The 24,453-nt window shown below is 42.4% G+C and overlaps 1 protein-coding gene across 1 annotated transcript in view; it reads right to left on the bottom strand.

The window, feature by feature from the left end:
* Positions 1-23,737, bottom strand: part of LOC137322115 (inactive tyrosine-protein kinase 7-like) — a 270,592-nt gene extending 246,855 nt beyond the window's left edge. Inside the window, exon 1 of the mRNA XM_067985213.1 lies at positions 23,412-23,737. Within this exon, the coding sequence (XP_067841314.1) occupies positions 23,412-23,499 (88 nt within the window). The 5' untranslated portion in view covers positions 23,500-23,737. The remainder of the gene's footprint in view (positions 1-23,411) is intronic.
* Positions 23,738-24,453: the final 716 nt, after the last annotated feature.

The raw sequence follows: 24,453 nt of genomic DNA, 5'->3' as shown, positions 1-24,453 counted from the left end.
AAACAAACTCTGCACACCCTCAAGAAAAAAGCTGCAAGGGTTAATTTTCATTTGCAAGCTCAATTTAGGCTGTTAGCTCCAAAGCCATGTCAAAGCATAGAATTATCCAGGCGGCTCGTCTGAAATAAACAAGTGGAAGAGGCCTATCTGCAGGTCATCAGAATATAAAAAGCACGCAACAAAAAATCTGGCAATAAATACTGTCTTTTGATGGTGAGAGGGGGATGAGGAAGGAACAAACATTTTCAGAGTCAAAATTTCTTGCTCGTACAGAATAAAAAAAGTTCATGAAAAATTATTACTGCCCAACAAATTGCAACTTGTGCTTTGTTGAATGAATGAGCCGTTGCTTTTAAAATCCTTTCCAATATACAACATTCCATTTTACCTGCCAAATGTTAGAAGAGTGCATAAAAGATTAATTGACAAAAACCTTAATGTAATCAAGATACTAGCACAAAACTTGCCTTTTCTCTTCAACTTCGTTTTAACTTATTTTTTCCCTCTCAATCAGTACATTCCTTTATTCAGAGTTTTGATTTTAAAGATCATTAGCCAGTAATTACTAGCCAATGTAGAGTTACTGGCACATTTACTAGTTCATAGTTCCAGTTCTGAAGGCTAGGTTCCTAGATGGTCGGCATCACTGCAATGCAAGTACTGTATCTGGGAGTCTTTGACGTGGCAATTACCCTCCTCTGTGGTTGTGGTTATGGCTGAGGGCTGTCTCCAAGTTGCAATCATACTCCATACAGTAATAATTCAGCAGTGCAGTTTGTGTTACGAATTTGCTCTGCAGCACAATCCACTATTGACTCCAGCATTGCTCATGCTATTTCTCTCCTAATTAAAGGCATACCAAGCAATTTTCGACACATTCATCATTCACGTCGTATACAGCACTACGTGAGCTCACTGAAGTTCAGTGGTCAACAACATTCTCTGGCTTTCAAACTATTAAACATTAACAAATACAACTGCAACAAGGCAACTGAAAAGGGGAAAACTCCGATCAAGAAACAATACTGCGTCACACTGATAGCTACAGGATGGACAATTGATATACAGTGAAACTGTCTCCTACACATATGATGGGATAGGACAGAGAATTGGGCATAAAGTCAGTTAAACATCCCTCCACCCATCCAGTCATGCAACAATAGCCTGAAACTATATACAGCACACGCCACAGCTCCAACAGAATTTGTAAGATAAATACAGCCTGTATGCACGCAAAACCGAATTGATGCCACCTCTCACCAAGGTCACAATTTCACATTTTTAACCGAAAACTTTTATAAAATAAGGCTTGTATTTTTATGAATGTACCAAAAATGTAGGCTCTCACCTCCCATTTTTTTAAAATAAGGGAGTCAACAGGCCTAAACAGTATTATATTCTGAATCACAATACCAATGAGTACAACTATATCAACAAATTTACAATCAATGCACAATCCTGAAAATGGCTTGCAAGTAAAATGTATAATTATACCATGCTCTAGAAAAAAAGCTATAACTGCAGTTATAGCTTGTGCAGTGGTGCTGCTGTATGTTCACAAAAATGATCAGTGTTTAGGGACATGGAACATCAACTGCAGCACAAGCATGTTGCCTCTTGACAGACATACTTTTACTAAATAAGGCTTGTATTTTCATACAAAACAGATAGCCAGATCAGCGCTCGTCCCCTAAGCACCTTTTGGTCACAATGTCCTGTTCGACTCAGGGATTTCTCAAACTCTGCAAATTCTATTACCGAGATGATTTGTTTCCACTTCCACAACGCTGCCCGCCTCCCCCTCCGCCACTGAAACCTTTATCTGTGCTTTTTCACATCTAAGCTTGATTTCTCTAATACTTTCTTGCCCACCCACTGCTCTCCAAAAAACTCCAACTGAATGCATTAAATTTAAATTCTTCATCCTCAAATCCCTCCATGGCTTCACCCAATCCCACCTCTGCTGACTCCTCCAGCCTTACATGCCCTCCCATAACCCATCAGTCCTCTGACACTAGCCTTTTGTGCATCCCACTCCATTTGCCCCAAACCATTAATGGCAGAGCTGTCAGCTGCCTTAGCCCAATCTTCTGCAAATCCCTCCCTAAGCCCCTCATTGCCTTCCTCTTATTTCACCTTGAAAAACCGTCCAATTTTCTAGTCCCTCTCAGCAAAGTGCCTTGGGATGTTTTCCCACTAGAAAAAAAAATGCACTATACAAATGCAAGTTGTTAATTAAATTATTGGAAACAATTCTGAGGGACAGTATTTATCATCATTTAGAAAGGCATGGACAGTCAGCATGGATTCGTTAAGGGAAGGTGTCTGACTAACTTGATTGAATTTTTTGAGGTAACAAGGAGGGGCGATGAGATAAGCATGTTTGATGTACTCTACATGGATTTTAGCAAGGCATTTGACAAGGTCCCACATGGCAGACGGTCAGGAAAGTAAAAGCCCATGGGATCCAAGGGAAAGTGGAAAGTTGGATCCAAAACTGGCTCAGAGGCAGGAAGCAAAGGGTAATGGTTGATGGGTGTTTTTGCGACTGGAAGGCTGTTTCCACTGGGGTTCCGCAGGGCTCAGTACTAAGTCCCTTGCTTTTTGTGGTACATATCAATGATTTAGACTTAAATGTAGGGGGCACGATTAAGAAGTTTGCAGATGATACAAAAGTTGACCATGTGGTTGATAGTGAGGAGGAAAGCTGCAGACTGCAGGAAGATATCAATGGACTGGTCAGGTGGGCAGAAAAGTGACAAATGGAATTCCATCCAGAGAAATGTGGGGTAATGCATTTGGGGAGGGCAAACATGGCAAGGAAATACACAATAAATGGGAGGATACTGAGAGGTGTAGAGGAACAGAGGGACCTTGGAGTGCATGGCCACAGATCCCTGAAGGTAGGAGGACAGGTAGATCAGGTGGTTAAGAAGGCATACGGAATACTTCCCTTTATTAGCTGAGGCACTGAATCTAAGAGCAGGGAGGTTATGCTAGAACTGTACCTAGTTAGGCCACAGCTAGAGCACAGTTCTGGTCACCACATTACCGGATGTAATTGCATTAGTGAGGGTGCAGAGGAGATTTACGAGGATGTTGCCAGGACTGGAGAATTTTAGCTGTGAGGAAAGATTAGATAGGCTGGGGTTGTTTTCTTTGGAGCAGAGGAGGTGGAGGGGAGATTTAATTGAGGTGTATAAAATTATGAAGGGGCCAGAGTGGATCAGAAGAACGTATTTCCCTTAGCAGAGAGGTCAATAAACAGGGGGAAGAGATTTAAGGTAATTGGCAGAAGGATTAGAGAGGGGCTGAGGAAAAAATTTTTCATCAAGAGGGTGGTGGAGACAGAAACCCTCACCGCATTTAAAAAGTACTTGGAAATACACTTGAAATGCCGTAACCTACAAGGCTACGGACCAAGAGCTGGAAAGTGGGATTAGGCTGGATAGCTCTTTTTCGGCCGGCACAGATACAGTGGGCCAAATGGCCTCCTTCTGTGCTGTAAATTTCTATGATTCTATGAATGGTAGCAGAAGAACTGGAAACAAATGGAGGCATTCAGGTCGGCAGCACGATGTTTCTGCCCACGACAAACTTTACAATGGTGGAAAAGTAAAGCTGACATTGTTTTTGCTGCTAACTTTAAGAGCTACCTGGGAAAATATAACTTTTTGATTTACGTTCACAATGGCCAACAAGAATAGACCCAAGTGTTAATCTAGCTATACTTTCCTCATAAACAAAGCACGGGATCAAAACACCGAACTTTTTTTTAAAAAAGCATCAGTTTTTGTACTCAAGGTGAGGGGCTTCAGTACTATTAACAGAACATTGCACTGGACCAATCCTCTAATATATCCACATTTTGCACGAGTGATCACATCAAGCAGTGTCCAAGTCAGGCACAAGTGTGGGTTTCAGATGAAGAGCAAAGCCCACTGTACTGTGTCCCAATGCACCATAACCACACCCCAAAACAGCATTAAGTGCAACATTACATTCCTCACCCGAGCCACCTTTATTGGCAGAACAAGATATCTAATCATTAGCACAAATTTCAGTTATTCCCACTTGGATTGAAATGTTCCAAACTTATTTAAAACTCTCACAATCATGTGAGAATTAAATCCTGAGAGATAAATTTAATCACATCAAAAATTTAATCAAGCCGAGAGGTGAAGGGTAGTGTTCTCTGGCCCACTGCCTCCATCTCAAATGTTACTCCACTATATCCACAGGAATACAATCCAATGAAAGAACTAACATGCAAGACACACATCTCTCTTACCCTTTTTATTTGTGTGAAGGGGTTACATTGACCCAAGTTCCTCAATAATTCAGTGAATATTTAACACTTTCAAAGAAGTCTCAGTTCATCCCAAGTATCAGTGAGTTCTGTCCGAAAAATAGAATATTACGCACAGGAGGCCGCCATTCGGCCAGTGATGCCTGTGCCAGCTCTTTGAAAGAGCTGTGCGCTTCAGTCCCACACCTCAGCTTCCCCCCCCCCGCCCCCACGGCTTAAATGAGTCCTCTTCACAGACATGTCCAATTGCCTTTTGAAAGTTCCTATGGAATCTGCTTCCGCCACTCTTTCAGGTAGTGCGTTCCAGATCTGAGAAAAAAAAACTCATTTCCCCTCTAGTTCTTTTGCCAATTATTTTAAATCTATGACCTCTGGTAACCCTCCCACTTGCCAGAAGAAACAGTTTCTTCCTACTTGCTCTATCCAAACCCCATATAAAAAGAGTCTGAAAAGGGATATAGACAGGTTAAGTGAATGGGCAAGAAGATGGGAGGTGGAGTATGATGTGAGATTATTCACTTTGACAGGTAGAATAGAAAAACAGAATATTTTTTAAATTGTGAGAAACTACTAAATGTTGGTGTCCAGAGAGACTTGGGTGTCCTGATACAAGAAACGCAAAAAGTTAGCATGCAGGTGCAGCAAACAATTAGGAAGGCAAATGGCATGTTGGCCTTTATTGCAAGGAGGTTGGAGTACAAGATTAAGGAAGTCTTTTCACAATTGTACAGGGCTTTGGTGAGACCTCACCTGGAGTACTGTGTACAGTTTTGGTCTCCTTATCTAAGGAAGGATATACTTGCCTTAGAGGCAGCCCAACGAAGGTGCACTGGATTAATTCCTGGGATAAGAGGGTTGCTTAAGAATACAAGAATTAGAAGCAGGAGTAGTCCCTCGAGCCTACTCAGTCATTCTATAAGATCATGGCTGATCTTCGACCTCAACTCCACTTTAGTCTCACACCCCAGCTTTTTCCCCATAACTCTGCAAATGAGTGCTCTTGCCTTTTGAAAGTTCCTATGGAATCTGCTTCTGCCACTCTTTCAGGTACTGCATTCCATCATATCAGAGAGGGTTGATGAAGGTAGTGCTGCAGACATCTACTGCATTACCTTCTTCAACCCTCTCTGATATTTCACCAAAGAACGCAATCAGGTTAGTCAGACACTATTTGCCTTTAACAAATCCGTTCCGGCTGTCCCTTATTAACCCATGCTTCTCCAAGTGAGCATTAATTTTGTCCTTGATAATGGTCTTTAGTGGTTTTCCCCACCAGTGACAATGGACTGATGGCCTATAGTTATCGGGTTTATCCCTCTACCCTTTTTAGAATAGGGGCGTAAGATTTGCAATCCTCCAGTCCTCTGGCATTAGTCCCATATCCGAAGAGGATTAAAAGATTGCGGTCAGAGCTTCTGCTATCTCCACGCTTGCTTCCCTCAGCAACCTAGGATGCAACCCATCTGGACCGGGTGACTTGTTAACTTTGATTGATGCCAACTTATTTAACATTTCCTATCAATTTTTATCCTATCCAATATCTCTACTTCCTCCTCCTCTACACAAGAACAAAGCAATTCAACTTTAATGGGTCTCGCACACTAGTTGCCAAGTGTTGTCAAATGACAACACAGATTGGGCACCGAGTGATGAGTTGTCAGGCACCACTTATTCCATTTTGTTTATACATTGAACAAAAATGTAATGCACAAGGTACTATTTATATTATATCCTGTTCACAATACAAAATCCATCAATGCCAGGAAACATTCATTCACAGAAATCAATGACTTTATGCTTGTGATAACAGTATTACTGATGTGCTATGGCAGGTTTTTCTCTGGACACAATAGACAGCCTAACTGCATCTGCTCCAGTGAAAAATGCACACCCAAGTTCTGAACACTACTGATTGCTCACCACTGGATTTTAGGCTGAAAGTGTTTTTTCCTTTCAAACTCTAAACTTTAAAGAACTGCAATATCTAATAAATGTCCCTTTTTTATTACTTTATTGAAGGTACTGAAAATAGCAACTTCAGTGTTATGTACAAGCTTTCTAGCACTAGAAAACACAAGATTCTGCAATTCAAATTATTTCCAATCATGGGTTCAGGTAATAACACAAAATTCATAAAAACTGTATACATTCAAACTATAAACGTGTCATTAGATGAATTAAGTTTCATGTTACATTTAAAACCCAAATGGAGCAGCTTGTAAGGAGTTGCAGTTAAGAGGTTAATGCAGAGAGTAAAATTAACTTTCAGTCCTGGCATTAGAAAATATCAGCCATCTGGCCTAACTGAAATCACATATGCTAACAGCTTTGAGATTGAAACTGTAATTCCCCAACTGCATCCAATTAAATGTTTGGCACCTTTGCTGTTTTTTCCATTTTAGGTGAATTTCTGACCAACACAAGGTACTGTAGGACTGCTAGACCCTCAGCTAGAAATTGAAAGGTTTCCTCACACCAAACAGAATTCAGACCCAACATATTTATTGGAAGCGTATGGTACACACACACAATTTACAGTTCCCACTTCCACAGCTAGCTCACATTAAAAATACCTTCTTTAAGATGTGTCTTTCCTGGACAAGCTTGTCATGCACTCTAAAGCAGCTTTACAAGAGTGGTGTGCTATTGTACTGTGATACTCAAAGGATATATTGACCTTGAGGGGGTGAAGTGAAGATTCACCAGAATGATTCTGGGCTAAAAGGGTTAAATTCTGAGGACAGGTTGCATAGACTAAGCTTGTATTCCCTTTTGTAAACAATTTTACAACACCAAGTTAACTTGGTGTTGTAAAATTGTTTACAATTGTCAACCCCAGTCCATCACCGGCATCTCCACATCATGTATTCCCTTGAACATAGAACATTAAGGGGTGATCTAATTGAGGTGTTTAAGATGATTGAAGGATTTGATCGGGTAGAGAAAAACTATTTCCTCTGGTGGGAATGTCCAGAACAAGGGGGCATAACCTTAAAATAAGGGCTAGTCTGTTCAGGGGAGCTCAGAAAGCACTTCACACACAGAGTAATGGAAATCTGGAACTCTTTCTCCAAAAATGCTGTTTAGGCTACGTCATTTGAAAATTTCAAAACTGAGATTGACAGATTTTTGTTAGGCAAGAGTATTAAAGGTTACAGAACCAAGGCAGGTAGATGGAGTTAAGATACAGAATAGCCATGATCTAACTTAATGGCAGATCAGGCTCGAGAGGCTGAATGGTCTACTCCTGTTCCTATATTAATGTTTCACCTCAATGTATAAAGGACAAGGTGATGAGATCCATTAGTGCTCATCTTATCCATCAAACAGTACAACCTTGAGCAGCATTTTTTTTATATTTGTTCATGGGATGTGGGCGTCACTGGTGAGGCCAGCATTTATTGCCCATCCCGAATTGCCCTTGAGAAGGTAGTGGTGAGCCGCCTTCTTGAACCGCTGCATTCCGTGTGATGAAGGGTTCTCCCACAGTGCTGTTAGGAAGGGAGTTCCAGAATTTTGACCCAGCGACGATGAAGGAATGGCAATATATTTCCAAGTTGGAATGGGCAGGTGGTGTTGTTCCCATGCGCCTGCTGCCCTTGTCCTTCTAGGTGGTCGAGGTCGCAGGTTTGGGAGGTGCTGTCGAAGAAGCCTTGGTGAGTTGCTGCAGTGCATCCTGTGGATGGTACACACTACAGCCACAGTGCGCCGGTGGTGAAGGGAGTGAATGTTTAGGGTGGTGGATGGGGTGCCAATCAAGTGGGCTGCTTTGTCCTGGATGGTGTCAAGCTTCTTGAGTGTTGTTGGAGCTGCGCTCATCCAGGCAAGTGGAGAGTATTCCATCACACTCCTAACTTGTGCCTTGTGGAAAGGCTTTGGGTAGTCAGGAGGTGAGTCATTCGCTGCAGAATACCCAGCCTCTGACCTGCTCTCGTAGCCACAGTATTTATATGGCTGGTCCAGTTAAGTTTCTGGTCAATGGTGACACCCAGGATGTTGATGGTGGGGGATTCGGCGATGGTAATGCCATTGAATGTCATGGGGAGGTGGTTAGACTCTCTCTTGTTGGAGATGGTCATTGCTTGGCACTTGTCTGGCGCGAATGTTACTTGCCACTTATCAGCCCAAGCCTGGATGTTGTCCAGGTCTTGCTGCATGCGAGCACGGACTGCTTCATTATCTGAGGGGTTGCGAATGGAACTGAACACTGTGCAATCATCAGCGAACATTCCCATTTCTGACCTAATGGTGGAGGGAAGGTCAGCTGAAGATGGTTGAGCCTAGGACACTGTCCTGAGGAACTCCTGCAGTAATGTCCTGGGGCTGAGATGATTGGCCTCCAACAACCATTACCACTTGTGCAGCATTAACCCCAAATGTAATGTGCCCAAGACATCGTCCTGCTTGTGTGGAATGCAACAGATATGCAACTTGCTGGATTTATGATCTGTTTTAAGAACATAACCATGGAATGAGAAATGGCCATTTGGCCCATCAAGCCCGGTCTTTCCTTCCTCAGCTGATGCAACCTGTGCCATCTTGAGTCTATCCCACTTTATCAGAAGGCATGTTCGACCAAGTTTCTCTTTTATCCCAAAAGCAAGTCAAGCTAAATTTCACATTAATCTATACTTGCATCTGTGTTACTGAAATACTCAGTTGATCCCCACCGATTGACATTTCTATACACCCATCCATGTGATGTATCATCACTGGCCAGTATAAAGAGATGTAAGTTTTGTTTCTGGTTAGGTTCTATGAGCTTTAAGCCATTCATTGGCTGGCATATTACTATCAAGGGCTCCCTTCTCAAAACAGTATATTAAATGAACAAACGTGTGTTTGAAATATACTTACTAATTTTTTACAAAATGATAATTGAGCCTTGATTAAGTAATGAATCGCTCATAGAGGGTGTGCGCCAGGAATAACAGATTAGTGAATGCATTCAAATACCAATACATATTATCTGCACTACACTCCCACACAGGAACCTTGTTGTCCAGGTATTTTTGCAAACTGCCTGCGTGCATAAGGTACAGGGAAAAATTTAAAAAGTAATGGCAGATTACAACTGGCACTGTAGCACATTTTTCAAGTCCCAAGTCTTGAAAACTGTAATGAACATCAACTGTAATGATGTTCATTACAGTTTTGGTAAACATCTGTATTTATTTACAGTTCAATCTACTTACCCAGTCTTGACTGAATTGCTGTTACCATAAAGCTCAGACATCAATAAAATGAAGCCTTAATAAAACAATGATGAGTCAGCCCAAGAGAATTTATAATGACAATCCTGAATGCATGAGCCTTTATGCCACTGAAAGTTATATCCAATTAAAGAAAAGCCTCTCCTAAACATTACCCCCTGCATATCAAAACTTCTTTCCTTCCTGGCATTTCACAAGCCATTATTTGATACCTATGCAAGGCCCTGAACTGTCAGTCTGGAGATTTGCATACTTTGAAGCCAACAGTAAATAGGGACAGCTCTTCCAACTTGACATGTGATGGCATTTATGCAACAAGCAAATATCACAGTGACAACACTGCAATGCCATTCCTACTGTGTGCCCAGTTTCTTGGGTCAAATATCTGCACTAGTGAGAATACTTCAAATCTACACCTAAATGGTCTCCAACAGTTCATAAACAAATGTAAACAGGCTTAAAAATGGTTGATCTTCCACAAGTGAAAAAGTATTTATAAATGTAGATCGTAATTCCAAAGATGTTTCTGCACCATGTAAGCTCAGTGATTACATTCTTGCAGACCAAATATAAACCAGTAATACGATGTACATTGACCATTGCCCTTGCTCACAGAAGGGAAAAAGAAACAAGACTTGCTTCTATTCATCCAAATATTTATTTTAAAAAATGTAAACACTCCCCTCAGATAACACCACTATAACCCATTCAGAACAGCACTACACCAATGTGATGCAATGTACCCACAGCTACAATCCCTCATGTAGATAAGGTGCAGAAGAGATTTACTAGAATGGTGCCAGGGATGAGGAACAGAAATGTAGAGAAATTGAAGCTGGGGTTGTTTTCCTTAGAGAAGGTTAAGGGGAGATTGAATAGGTATTCAAAATCATTAAGGGTTTTAATAGAATAAGTAAGGAGAAACTGTTTCCAGTGGCAGAAGGGTTAGTAACCAGAGGACACAGGTTTAAGGTGATCGGCAAAAGAACCAGAGGCTACATGAGGAGACATTTTTTTTTAAAGAAACGCAGTGAGTTGCAATGATCTGGAATGCACTGCCTGAAAGGGTGGTGGAAGCAGATTCAGTAATAATTTTCAAAAGGGAATTGGATAAATACTTGAAGGGAAAAGAATTACAGGGCTATGGGCAGGGGAATGGGACTAATTGGATAGCTCTTTCAAAGAGCCAGCACAGGCACGATGGGCCGAACGGCCTCCTTCTGTGCTATACTTATGATATGAGAATCAAAGACCATGACATCAACTACTTATTAAAGTGACAGAAAAACAACAAGCAGGGTTGGGAATTTTCACAGTGCTGATGAAGTCTGGTATTTTGACAAGAAATGCAAGGTAAATTTACTTTTCAGGTTGTGGGCAACATTGGAAAGACTGCATTTATTGCCCATTCCTGGTTCCCATGGGAAGATGGTGATGGGCCTTCTCCTTGAACCACTGCAGTCCTTGTACTGACAGTGAACCCACAATCTTTTCAAGTAGGGAATCCCAGGATGTGGATCCAACAACGATGAAGGAATGGTGATGTGTGTCAAGATGGAGAGAGTGTTGAAGTTGAACTTGGAGATGATGTTCCCACAACATTGCTTCTTTTGTCCTCGTCAACGGCAGAGATTACAGGGGAGGGAAGTGCTGTTGAAGTAACCTTGGTAAGTTGCTTCAGTGCATCTTTTAGATTGTTCTCACTGCAGCCATGGTGCACTGATGGAGGGGGTGAATATTGAGTCCAGCGACAATCAAGCTAACCACTATCCTGGATGGTGTCGAGTTTCAATTGTTGTTACAGCTACACTCATTCAGATGAGTGGTGAGTATTCCATCATTCTGCTGGCTTGAGCCTTGTAGACAATGGAGATGCTTTAAGGGGTCAGGGGGTGAGCCACCTGTTGCAGAATACTCAGTCTCTGCCCTGCTTTTGTAGCCAGTGTTGATATGACTGTTTCAGTTAGGCATCTGGTCAATGGTGACCAAGTGGTTCTGGTCCAAACTGAACATTGGCTAGGTTACTGACGAGTAGGTATCACTTGATGGCACTTTTGATGATTCCTTTTATAACTTGACTAATGATTGTGAGAAGGTGGGTACGGTGGTAATTGGCCGGGTTAAATTTATCCTGTTTTTTATGGTTTGGACATGCTGGACCATCTTCCATCGTCAGTATCATAGCTCTAATGGAAAAGGTCTTTAGCACTATAGCCAGGTTATTGTTAGGGCCCATAGTCTTTGCTGTGTCCGGTCCACTCAACGACTTAACGTCACATGAATTGGCTGGACACCAACAACTTGCAAACTGGGCACACGGTGGAATGGCGTTGCAGTGTTGTCACTGATATTTGCTTGTTACAAAACGTCCCAAGGCACTTAACAGAAACGTAATCAGACAAGAATTGACACCGATCCAAAGGAGTTATTAGGAGGGGTGACAAGAATCTTTGTTTTGAGGGGAGAAGGGTGGAGAGGTTTAAAGGAGGAAATTACAGAGCTTAAAGCCCAGACGGCTGAATGCATAGCCACCAAATGGTGGGACGAAGGGAATGGGGGGATGTCTAAGAGGCCAGAGTTGGAGGAATGCAGCATTCTTGGAGGGTTGTAGGAGGTTAGAGAGATAGGGAGGGGCCATGAAGGGAATTGAACACGAGGATGAAAATTTTAAAATGAGGGTGTTGGTCAACCAGGAGCCAATGCAGGTCAGCAAACACGGGTAATGAGTGAGCAGGGCTTGGTAAGCATTAGGATATCGGCAGCAGAGTTTTGGATGAGCTCAAGTTTATACTGGAGAGGATGGGAGGCCTGTCAGGAGAGCACTGGAATAATTGAGTCCAAGAGGTAATGAAAAGGTGGGGGTTTCAGCAGCAGATGGGCTGAGGCAGGGGCGGAGAAGGACAATTTAGGAAAGGTGGAAGTAGGCAGTCTTTGTGAAGGAGAGCATATGGGGTTGGACGCTCAACTCGGGTCAAATAGGAAGAGAATAACTACGATGCGGTTTTTCCACCAACTTCCTAATTAACCTTAGAATCATAGAAGTTTACAACATGGAAACAGGCCCTTCGGCCCAACATGTCCATGTCGCCCAGTTTATACCACTAAACTAGTCCCAATTGCCTGCACTTGGCCCATATCCCTCTATACCCATCTTACCCATGTAACTGTCCAAATGCTTTTTAAAAGACAGAATTGTACTACTGCCTCTGGCAGCTCGTTCCAGACACTCACCACCCTTTGAGTGAAAAAATTGCCCCTCTGGACCCTTTTGTATCTCTCCCCTCTCACCTTAAATCTATGCCCCCTTGCAGACCTGAATGTCTTGCAACTTTCAAAACTAGACATTTACATTGTTTCACGACTTTAAAATAAGGGCTGTCTACAATTACAGAATGGCAAATTAGCCACATGTAACAAACCACAGAACCTTTACTTAAATCACAATATTCTCAGAATCATCTAAATGTGGATACAACTGAGGTTTCGCTGTTACCACATAAAAAGGCACAGGAAGAGCAACCGACTTTCAAGTATTTAAATGATTAGCAGAAATCTACAAAGGAGCTCTGGGATTACATTCCCCCAACTAAACACTACCGCTCTTCTCAAAAGGCCGAAAAAAATGGCCTAAAAAAAAAACCCTCTCAGTACTGACCAAAGTGACAGACACAAAGTAAAATATAACTGGATGCATCACTGGCAACAATCAATAAAATATGATATAACATTGAAACTCCGTTGAAATAGACAGAATTGAGTCACATATAATCAGCACCAGAATATCCCAAGCATTTTTAGAACTTTGAGAGCTGTAAATAAAACTGTTATAGTGAACAGTTACACTATCAACATTACACTGGACCAGAGCTCCCTGGTAATATCATTTTAAAGTCTATGGCATTTCAAAGTTATGATGTGGAGATGCCGGTGATGGACTGGGGTGGACAAATGTACGGAATCGTACAACACCAGGTTATAGTCCAACAGCTTTATTTGAAATCACAAGTTTTCGGAGCTTTGCTCCTTCGTCAGGTGAGTCACCTGACGAAAGAGCAAAGCTCCGAAAGCTTGTGATTTCAAATAAAGCTGTTGGACTATAACCTGGTGTTGTACGACTCCGTACATTTCGAAGTTAGTATTCATGTCTCCGAGACTCACTGACCACCAATAGAATGAACCGCATTCCTGCAACTAGTGCAGCTGCTGGTTGTGAAACATCAGCTTCCAGTTACATGTGATCGCACCAGGAAGTCACTTCTCTGGACCAGCAATTTTCAGTGGGATGAGTCCAAGCCAAGAATCAAGTTTCGACTTTTACAAAAAAAAACTTCTGGCTGACTGTACACAAAAATGAGGATGAAGTAAATGGAGTGATTTAAGTGAAGGTTCTGAATGTTTCTTGTGGATAATTTGTCGTTCTGAATCTGTAGAAAGACCTTATTTTAAAGAAGTGAAACAATGTACATCTGTCTAGTTTTGGAAGGTTGCAAGACACACCACTGCTGGCTGACTATCCTTGTGACTTTTGTGTACAAAGTGGAATGAAAGGGATTGTGGGGGGAGGAGAAACGCCCAAATGTAGAGGAAATGCTATTAAAAAGGAGCGCAGGCCGCTACTTTTCTTCCCCCTTCCCTAAATTTTCATCTTCAGTTTCTATGAAACCTTTACTCTGGACTTTTTTTAATTCACAACTCAAGAGATGTCTGGCCTCAGCATGTCGGCCTACAATTTTTAGTTTTGATAACATCAGTTGTTAGGAGTACTCAGGTTTGAGCATGTAGTCCCTTGACTCCCTCTACTAAGGGAGCTTTCAATCTCAAGAGAACTGGTTACATTATAAACATGACACCCCCCGATCCAGGTATCTGTAAATGCCTCAATTCAAGAACTGCAAGTGGTTCTCAGCTGCCACTACACAACTGGTGTTTAATAAGTAGAAAGCCACACATCTACATCAAAGTCAAACGTGCAAAAGATTTGAGATTCTTAAATCTTAATGTCATTCTCAAGACAAACCAATGTTGCCATTCAGCATATTTAACATATTGATACTAATACCTTACAGGAAAGAACACTGCATGTCGGTCAATATACTTTTATGTTTTGATATTTTCCGTTCATCTCAAACACTATCACGCAATTGACCTGTAACGACCAGTATTTCAGCTTGGTGTTATACAGCTCAAAATACCACAGTCTGAAAGACAGAATCCAGAATTCTACAGTTGAACATTTTTCACATTTTGACAGAACATTGTGCAAGAAGGCCCAAGTTCAATTCCCAGCTGTGCTGAGTTAAGCGCAATTGGGGCACGACAATTGATGTCAGCACTCAGGGCGGAAAATACCCAGTCAAGGATCCCAATTTCTATCCAATGACCCCTGCTGGAAAGTGCATGGGTGCGGAAATCAGATGAGAACAAGATCGGGCTTGGCTGTTCATATACTCTACCATCAGATAACCCATCAACATTCACCAATAAGGCTCACACATGAGAAGCGGCCACTTGCTTGAGTTGCTGGGAAACAGCCAGTGCCTGTGGAACTGTATCCAAGCAGAAGCCAATGCCTCGAGAAAGGGAAAGAATTGAAAAATAGAATGGAATTGAAGTTATAAAAATACTAATGTAGGAGATGAAATGCTGTGTGAAAAATTCATGCTTTTGACCCACTATGAGAATGAACAGTCTCCTTCCTGAAATGAAATTGTCAACAATTGGTTGGCTAAGTATTATTGAGTTTTGCTCAATAAACTTTTGGGTTCCAGGGTAAAATTTGCAGGACATTTCCTCCAAAAGTGAAATGGATTGGGTAGTGTTTGGATAATTGTGGCGCACCGTTACCTTTTCTGAAGCCAATGTGCAGTACGCACCGCCTATTGGTAGCAATTAATCCTCATTCAATGGCAAGACAAGTTTTTCCTGATCTCAGGGATGATGCTCTGGGGACAATTTAGGGCGTTGGGTGAAGAAAATTCGATTGAGAGCCTACAAGCTGCTCTTCCAAACCTTTCTTCTTGTGACACGAGGGGTGAGAGAGCAGGTTGCCTGACTCTTGAGGTGTAAAGCCTAACAGCATCTATTGGGAGGGGGAAAAAAAATAAATTTCACATCCTTGTTATCCTACCAACCTATAGAATTCACTAATCAAACAATCTTGATTGTGCCAATTTACATAGTTCACACCTGACTGACATCAAACAACCCTTGCCAACCTTGCATAATGTCACTTATTGTTGATGTGGAGATGCCGGTGATGGACTGGGGTTGACAATTGTAAACAATTTATTGTTTACAATTGTCAACAATAAATTGTAAACAATTTATTGTTGAAACTATTAATCAGGCTCATGCTAACATGATAATGCCAGCATTGTAAGCTAGTTTTGAATTGCAATGAGCTAGGATGTGTAAACATAGGTATTTTTAGCATTTTATTTACAATACCAGCTGTAAAACATTGCATTTCCACTATAAAACTTAGGTGACAAAAAGTGAAGCTCTGAAACTGTCTGAGTTTTGGTAGGAGGCATAGAAACATAGAAAATAGGACCAAGAGGAGGCCATTCGGCCCTGCTCCGCCATTGAAAATGATCATGGCTGATCGTCTGACTCAGTACCCTGTTCCCACTTTTTCCCCATATCCCTTGATCACTTTAGCATTAATATATCTATCTCCTTCTTGAATACATCTAATGACTTGGCCTCCACTGCCTTCTGTAGTAGAGAATTCCACAGGTTCACCACCCTCAGTGAAGAAATTTCTCCTCATCTCGGTTCTAAATGACATACCCTGTATCCTGACACTGTGACCCCTGGTTCTGGACTCCCCAGCCATCGGGAACATCCTCCCTGCATCTAGTCTGTCTAGTCCTGTTAGAATTTTATATGTTTCGAAGAGATCACCTCTCATTCTTCTAAACTCGAGTGAATATAGGCCTAGTCGACCCAATCTCTCCTCATACGTCAGTCCTGCCATTCCAGGAATCAGTCTGGTAAACCTTCGTTGCACTCCCGCCATGGCAAGGACATCCTTCCTCAGATAAGGAGGCCAAAACTGCACACAATACTCCAAGATGTGGTCTCACCAAGGCCCTGTTTCACTGCAGTAAGACATCACTGCTCCTGTACTCAAATCCTCTTGCAATGAAGGCCAACATACCATTCGCCTTCCTAACTGCTTGCTGCATCTGAATGCTCGCTTTCAGCGACTGGTGTACAAGGACACCCAGGTCTCGTTGCACCTCCCCTTTTCCCAATCTATCACCATTCAGATAATAATCTGCCTCTCTGTTTTTACAACCACAGTGGATAACCTCACATTTATCCACGTTATACGGCATCTGCCATGTTCTTGCCCACTCACCTGCCTGCCACCTGGAAAAAGACCCATTTATTCCTACTCTCTGTTTCCTGTCTGTCAACCAATTCTCAATCCATGCCAGTATATTGCCCCCAAACCCATGTGCTTTAATTTTGTACACTAACCTCTTGTATGGGACCTTCTGAAAATCCAAATACACCACATCCACTGGTTCGCCCCTATCTATTCTACTAGTTACATCTTCAAAAATCTCCAGTAGATTTGTTAAGCATGATTTCCCTTTCATAAACCCATGCTGACTTTGTCCAATCCCATTAATGCCCTCCAAGTGTTCTGTTATCACATCTTTTATAATACTCTACATTTTCCCTACTACTGATGTTAGGCTAACTGGTCTGTAATTCCTTGTTTTTTCTCTCCATCCTTTTTTAAATAGTGGGGTTACATTTGCCACCATCCAATCTGTAGGAACTGTTCGAGTCTATAGAATTTTGGAAGATGATCACCAATGCATCCACTATTTCCAGGGCCACTTCCTTTAGTACTCTGGGATATAGATTATCAGGCCCTGGGGATTTGTCAGCCTTTAGCCCCATTAATTTCCCTAGCACTTTTTTTTTACTAATACTGGTTTCCTTCAGTTCCCCCCTCTCATTAGACCCTTGGTTCCCTAACATTTCTGGCAGGTTATTTGTGTCCTCCTTTGTGAAGACAGAACCAAAGTATGTGTTCTTTCTTTGCTCCCCATTATAATTTCCCCCATTTCTGACTGTCAGGGACCTACATTTGTTTCCACTAATCTTTTTCTCTTGACATATTTATAGAAGCTTTTACAGTCAGTTTTTATGTTCCCTGCTAGTTTACTCTCATACTCTATCTTTCCCCTCTTAATCAATCTCTTTGTTCTCCTTTGCTGAATTCTGAACTGGACCAAATCCTCAGGCTTGCCGCTTTTTCTGGCAATTTTATATGCCTCCTCTTTGGATCGAATACTATCCCAAATTTCTTTTGTAAGCCACGGTTGAGCCACCTTTCCTGTTTTATTTTTGCGGCAGACAGGAATGAATAATTGTTGTAATTCTTGCACACGTTCTTTAAATATTAGCCATTGCCTATCCACTGTCATCCCTTTTAGTAAAGTTCCCCAATCTATCAGTCAATTTGCAGACATTTGCACTGAGTTGAGGGATGTCATTGGTATGGAATGGCATCCTCCAATTCCAGAAACCCCATTCTCAGCATCAAGCACAACAACAGGTCAAGGATTCAGACAGATTCACACAATACACTGCACCAGTTTGACTATTTTTCCATTCCTACATAAGCCATCAGAATGCCCTGAGGGAGACAATCCATACAGTACCAATTTGCTCTAAATTAAGAGCATCTTTGTGGATCATTGTTCACTAATAAATTGACACCCCTTCTCCAAAACTCATTTAATAGAGAAATCAGAGGGGAGACTTTCACTCCAACAGTATGCAAAAGGATACCCTAACCCGTGTCATCGGTAGTTATAGAGTTTCATAGTTTATTCTCATAACTAACACATAGATCTGGTCTAAAACTAAAATAGCCTGCATGAGCAAGAATTCAATACAACATACACATACTGATTTAAAAGGAGTTAGGAAGTTGAAAACATTGAAACCACAGAGCAATACTCCAAAAAGAGACAATGGTTTTTGTGGAGCATTCAGACTTTGACTACATTTAGCAACAAGAGCAGTGAACACACAGAGTGATACTGCATGGTGACTTATACTGAACAGTAACAAGCAAGCTTCTCATGCTGGCTTTTTATAACATGAAAGTCAAACACATGATGCTTAAATTACTCAAAGTAATTTGTGTTTTTACTATTTTGGAGATGGAGAGTATTGGCAAATCAACTTCTGTCAGCTAGTCATCACTCTCCAATTCTTCTGCATTACTAAAGATGCCATCTATTGGATGAGATGTTAAACTGAGGCTTCATGTATCTGTTCAGATAGACATGGCACTATTCAAAGAAGAGCAGGGGAGTTCTCCAAAACAATGTTTATCCTTCTACCAACACCAAAGAGAGATTAACCGGTCATTTATTGCATTGCTGTTTGTGAGTCCTTGATGTTTGCAAGCTGGCTGCTATGTTGTCTACAGACGTGATTACACTTCAAAAAGTAATTGTGCCAAAGCGCTATTTTGGGACATCCAAGGATATGAAAAGCACTTTATAAACACAATTTAACAAAAAAAATTGCACATCCGAACAAAATAAAAAGGTGCGGGAAAGAAACAGGTCATTCAGCATCTGTGGAGAGAAGTGACAAGTTAACGTTTCAGGCAATATAAAGGCAACTTCTTTCTTTATTACTTTTAGATTATCCTTCAGCCACCAGCTACCACAGTGCAGGTCTCCTGCAGCTAGCATCAATTCGAACATAAACCTCCTGAAATTCTGGCAGCCTGGTACACCTGTTTCTTTCACCGTATCTTTCTGGGGCTACCGAAAGCTCTGTACTGGTAACCACATTTACTGATGGCACGATCAAGATGTATCGCCACATCAGACAGTCAGCTCGCGCAAAACGATGAGCCTTGAAGTAGTGCAACCATTGTAAAGAAAGCTCAGCTATATCTACCAGTTACAATCACACAGGCAGGAGCGGCGATTCACTAATCATAGAAAGTTTACAGCATGGAAGGAGGCCATTCGGCCCATCGAGTCCGCGCCGGCTCTATGAAAGAGCAATCCAGCTCATCCCACTCCCCCACCCGATCCCCGTGGCCCTGCAAAGAGAGTCAAAAAAAAGTTTAAATCAACAGGAATTCCAATAGATCAGCTCAGCACTTTTGAAATGTGGCTACAGACCAGGATGAAGCTATACTACACCTGGTACGAAGTTCAAGAGCCTCTGACGAAGGGTCTTCGACCTGAAATGTTAACTCTGTTCCTTTCTCCACAGATGCTGCCTGACTTGCTAAGTATTTCCAGCATTTTCTTTTTTATTACTTGGAAAACATGCTGGTCATGAGTGGCAACTGAATACAACACACTGGCTCAGATTCCCTCATGTAAAACAAAAAATTGCACTTTACAACAGCCTGAAGTGAAACAGCCAAGTACAAATTATAGTAATTAAAAACAGAAGAAAAATGATTGCTGAAAACAGTTCACTTTTAAAGAAACCAGCCCTTCAGCCTTTCCAAGTGGGATAGCATCAACACCAGGAATGCAATTGTCCCTCCTGCTCATTTGTACAAAAGCTTCCAGCCCCACTCATATGCATGCAACCCACTCCACTGAATACATTCATGGGCATTTTTTTTAAAAAAACAGTGCACGAGACTGAAAACACATTCCAGGTGTTGTCCTCTTTGTACTCACTGCCATTTGGAATACCCATCACCAGATGATTGAGGCACATTTAAGGCAGCAAAAGAATTAACCACCAAACGTGGTTTTCTGTGTAAAGTACACTGTATTTTTCACCTCCTGAAAAGCTGATCAAAACATTAAATGAGCACCAATTTAAAACTCAATACTTAAGTGTAAAAGTCCCTGTGACACATTTGGCTCGATAGTTAATGCACCACACTAAGCATGTGTGGTCTGTGCCGAGTTAGCCAATCTCAGCTACGGTCTGCAATCTGATTCAATGTGCTGAGGCAGGGGAACAACTTTTATTTATATAGCACCTAACATTATCTGGTCATTGTAACATTGCTGTCTGTTGGACCTTGCTATGCACAAATTGGCTGCCACGTTTCCTACACGTCAAAAAGTACTTGAATGGCCGTAAAGCGCTTTGGGACGTCCGGAGGTCATGAAAGGTGCTGCATCTTTCTTTCACGTAGAAAAACGTCCCAAGGTTCTTCACAGATGTGCAATCAGACAAAAATGATCGCTGAGTTAAGGAAGGAGATATTAGATGAGGTGGATTTTAAAGGACCTTCTTAAAGGAATAGGAGGTAGTGAGACAATGGAGTTTAGGTGGAGGGAACTGTACAGCGTGGGACCTGAACGGGTAAAGGTGCAACCTCCAATCATGGGGCGAAAAAAGAGAGGATGCACAAGGTGCCAGTCAGAAGAAAACAAATTTCTTTGGACAAAGACTGGCTAAATTCCAGAGGTGAGGTGAGAGTGACTGCCCTCGACATCAAGGCAGCATTTGACAGAGTGTGGCACCAAGGTGCCCTAGTAAAATTGAAGTCAATTGAGTCATCCCGAGCACAAAGGAAGATGGTAGTGGTTGTTGGAGGCCAATCATCTCAGTCCCAGGACATTGCTGCAGGAGTTCCTCAGGGCAGTGTCCTAGGCCCAACCATCTTCAGCTGCTTCATCAATGACCTTCCCTCCATCATAAGGTCAGAAATGGGGATGTATGCTGATGATTACAGTGTTCAATTCCATTCGCAACCCCTCAGATAATGAAGCAGTCCGCATGCTGCCAGACCTGGACAACACCCAGGCTTGGGCTCATAAGTGGCAAGGAACATTCGTGCCAGGCAAGTGCCAGGCAATGACCATCTCCAACAAGAGAGAATCTAACCACCTCCCCTTGACATTCAACTGCATTATCATTGCCGAATCCCCCATCATCCTGGGGGTCACCATTGACCAGAAACTTAACTGGTCCAGCCACATAAATACTGTGGCTAGGAGAGCAGGTCAGAGGCTGGGTATTCTGCAGTGAGTGACTCACCTCCTGACTCCCCAAAGCCATCTACAAGGCACAAGTCAGGAGAGTGATGGAATACTCTCCACTTGCCCGGGTGAATTCTGCTCCAACAACACTCAAGGAGCTCAATACCATCCAGGACAAGGCAGCCCACTTGATTGGCACCCCATCCACCACCCTAAACATTCACTCCCTTCACCAACGGCGCACCATGGCTGCAGTATGTACCATCCACAGGATGCACTGCAACAACTCACCAAGGCTTCTTCGACAGCACCTCCTAAACCCCCAACTCTCTACCATCTAGAAGGACAAGGGCAGTAGGCACATGGGAACACCACCTGCACGTTACCCTCCAAGTCACACACCATCCCCACTTGGAAATATATCGCCGTTCCTTCATCATTGCTGGGTCAAAATCCTGGAACTCCCTACCTAGCAGCACTGTGGGAGAACCTTCACCACACGGACTGCAGCGGTTCAAGAAGGCGGCTCACCACCAACTTCTCTAGGACAATTAGGGACGGACAATAAATGCCGGCCTTGCCATCGTTGCCAACATCTCATGAACGAATAAAAAAAAATTATATAGCACCTTTCAGGTGCCATAGGTCAGGCAAATCATGATTGTTTAATCCCCCTCTCCCAGCTGAACGAGACACTAACATTTGTCAACTAACTCACACATAGTGGCCACTTGGACAAGGTTCCAGAATTGTCACCAACTCCAGAACTGTACCCCAGAAAAAGTTACCATAGTGAGTAAAGGGCAAGAGCAGAAAAAAATCTTTTGTACATTACTCGGCCTGGACCATCAGAAAGTTCACTTTTCTATGAAAGGATGAGCTGAATCGGTCGAACGGCTCTCTTTCACTTGTGTTTATCTTTGTGAAAGCGACTGCATTGGTTCTTTGGAGCTGAACCCCCAAAAGAATAATGCCTCAGGTCCGGTCTAAGACGTCTAGTTCTAAAAAAAAAATGAAATCTCTAAATAAATAGACGTGCAACCGTTCAACACTGGTGAGCGCAACTAGAAATCCAAATTTTCACATAGGAGCTTTTCAATCCAGTAAAAAGGCGTCGAACTGCATTTGAAAATCGCTGGATTCATTACCCTCCCCCTGACTCTGCAATACTTTCCAAACCTTCAGGCAAATAATCCCAATCTAGCAGCTCGAAAATGAAAATCGCTGAATACACTATTTTATTTCTTGATTACCACATACACAAAAGGGGTTCACAGCAATTTAAATGGTTCTCTGATGGAGAGAACGCAGCTTAAGCACATTTCAGAACGGAAAATCAAAACTTTCCAAACCTCCATTTATATGACATCTGGTTGCAATTATTACGAGAATCACAACGCGCAGATTTAGTTAGAGTCTCACTTTTTAAAAGTGAGATTTTAATACCCTTATACTTATGAACTTTCGCCTTTCCCAAAAGTCACTCCAAATAAAATGACTACATTTAAATAGACCCTCGATCTGCTCGTTTCTCATTACTGTTTTAACGGGGTCACGACAGAGTCCCTCACACACACGTGCAATTTTTAATATATATATATATATAACAAAAACTTTCAAGTTGCACCAGCATCGAGTCGCGCGGGGGGGGGGGGGGGGGGGCGCAGAAGTACTTCGAAAAACGTCGCACGCTCTTTTAATACACCGGCAAATTTATCTTTCATGCATGCATGATTTTGTGCTTTTGCATAAAACTTTGGGACATCTTCGTCTCCCAGTAGCCCGGGGAGAGCAGAATCGTTGCAAACTTGTTTTATCTTTCCCCCGACTCGCGGGATTATGAATGCCATTCAGGGGATTTAACAAAATCGCACAGGACCTTCTTCAGCCGGACTATCGCCGGATATTACCCCTGATCGAGGTCTCCTCACTTACCTTGTGCCAAGAGCGCGGTAGCCCAAATAACCACCGCCGTCGTCCTCTTCGCCATCGAAACTCCACAAGTCAACACCAAGAAATACATGGAAAAAGGGGGGTGGGGGAGGAGAAGGGCAGCGCCGGCTCCTCTTCGGTCTGTTGGTCGAGCTGCAACCTTGTCCTTGCTGCGTACTGTACGCGTTTTACTCAATGGTTCACCTTTCCCAGCATTACCATCCTCCAACAACGCTCGCGCTCCTACCCCGACCCGACCGCAGCTCGAGCTAACAGATGGGCAGCGCGAGCGACGGACGAAAAATAACCGCCACCGCCTAACGCCTAACCTGATTACCGGAAACTGTCCGAAAAAATGTTTGATCGTTGTCACGGCCAATCGTCGCCTGCTCATGGGGGCGGGATCTGACAAACCGTCCAATGGAAATTTTAAGCGGAGGTCGTGTGCTTCCGGTTTCGCGAAGTTAGGTTGCAGTAAATAGTGCTTTGTTTGTCTGAGTGGAAGAGGTGAGTGTTGTTGAGTTACCGTGAATGTAAAGAGAGTTAACAGCGATTCGAACAAATATTACATTAATAATAACTGTTCATTTTATGTCTCCAAAATTATACAGGTAATGACGGAAATTAGGTTTCTGTGTTCATTCAGGTTTTCATTGTGAGAGAAACCGTTTCTGACTTGAATCTTTTAAAATATCATAACATTTTATGAATGGCAGTTATTTCCAACCCCCGGTACTGTTAAAGCCCAACAAACAGGAAAATAAAAACACCAGTGAGTTGGCCGATTGATAGCGGCGACTCTAATCCGAAGCGACGCTTTTGTTTCCAGGTACTGGGTTTGGTGGAGAGGGCTTGCGGTTGCAGGTAGGTGAAGGAGGATGGGCACTTAAGTTACATAGAAAGGACTTGCATTTATACAACGCCTTTCACTATCCCAGGTCGTCGCAAAGCGCTTTACAGCCAAATAACTACTCTTGAAGTGTAGTCACTGTTATAATACCAGCGGGAAAAGGCAGAATAGGCAACAGAAAGGAGTTGCTGCAAT

Source organism: Heptranchias perlo, chromosome 5, assembly GCF_035084215.1.
Source record: "Heptranchias perlo isolate sHepPer1 chromosome 5, sHepPer1.hap1, whole genome shotgun sequence".
NCBI classification, from domain to species: Eukaryota; Metazoa; Chordata; class Chondrichthyes; order Hexanchiformes; family Hexanchidae; genus Heptranchias; species Heptranchias perlo.
Note: the sequence above shows the minus strand (reverse complement) of the source record. Positions and strands in the feature narration are given on the sequence as shown.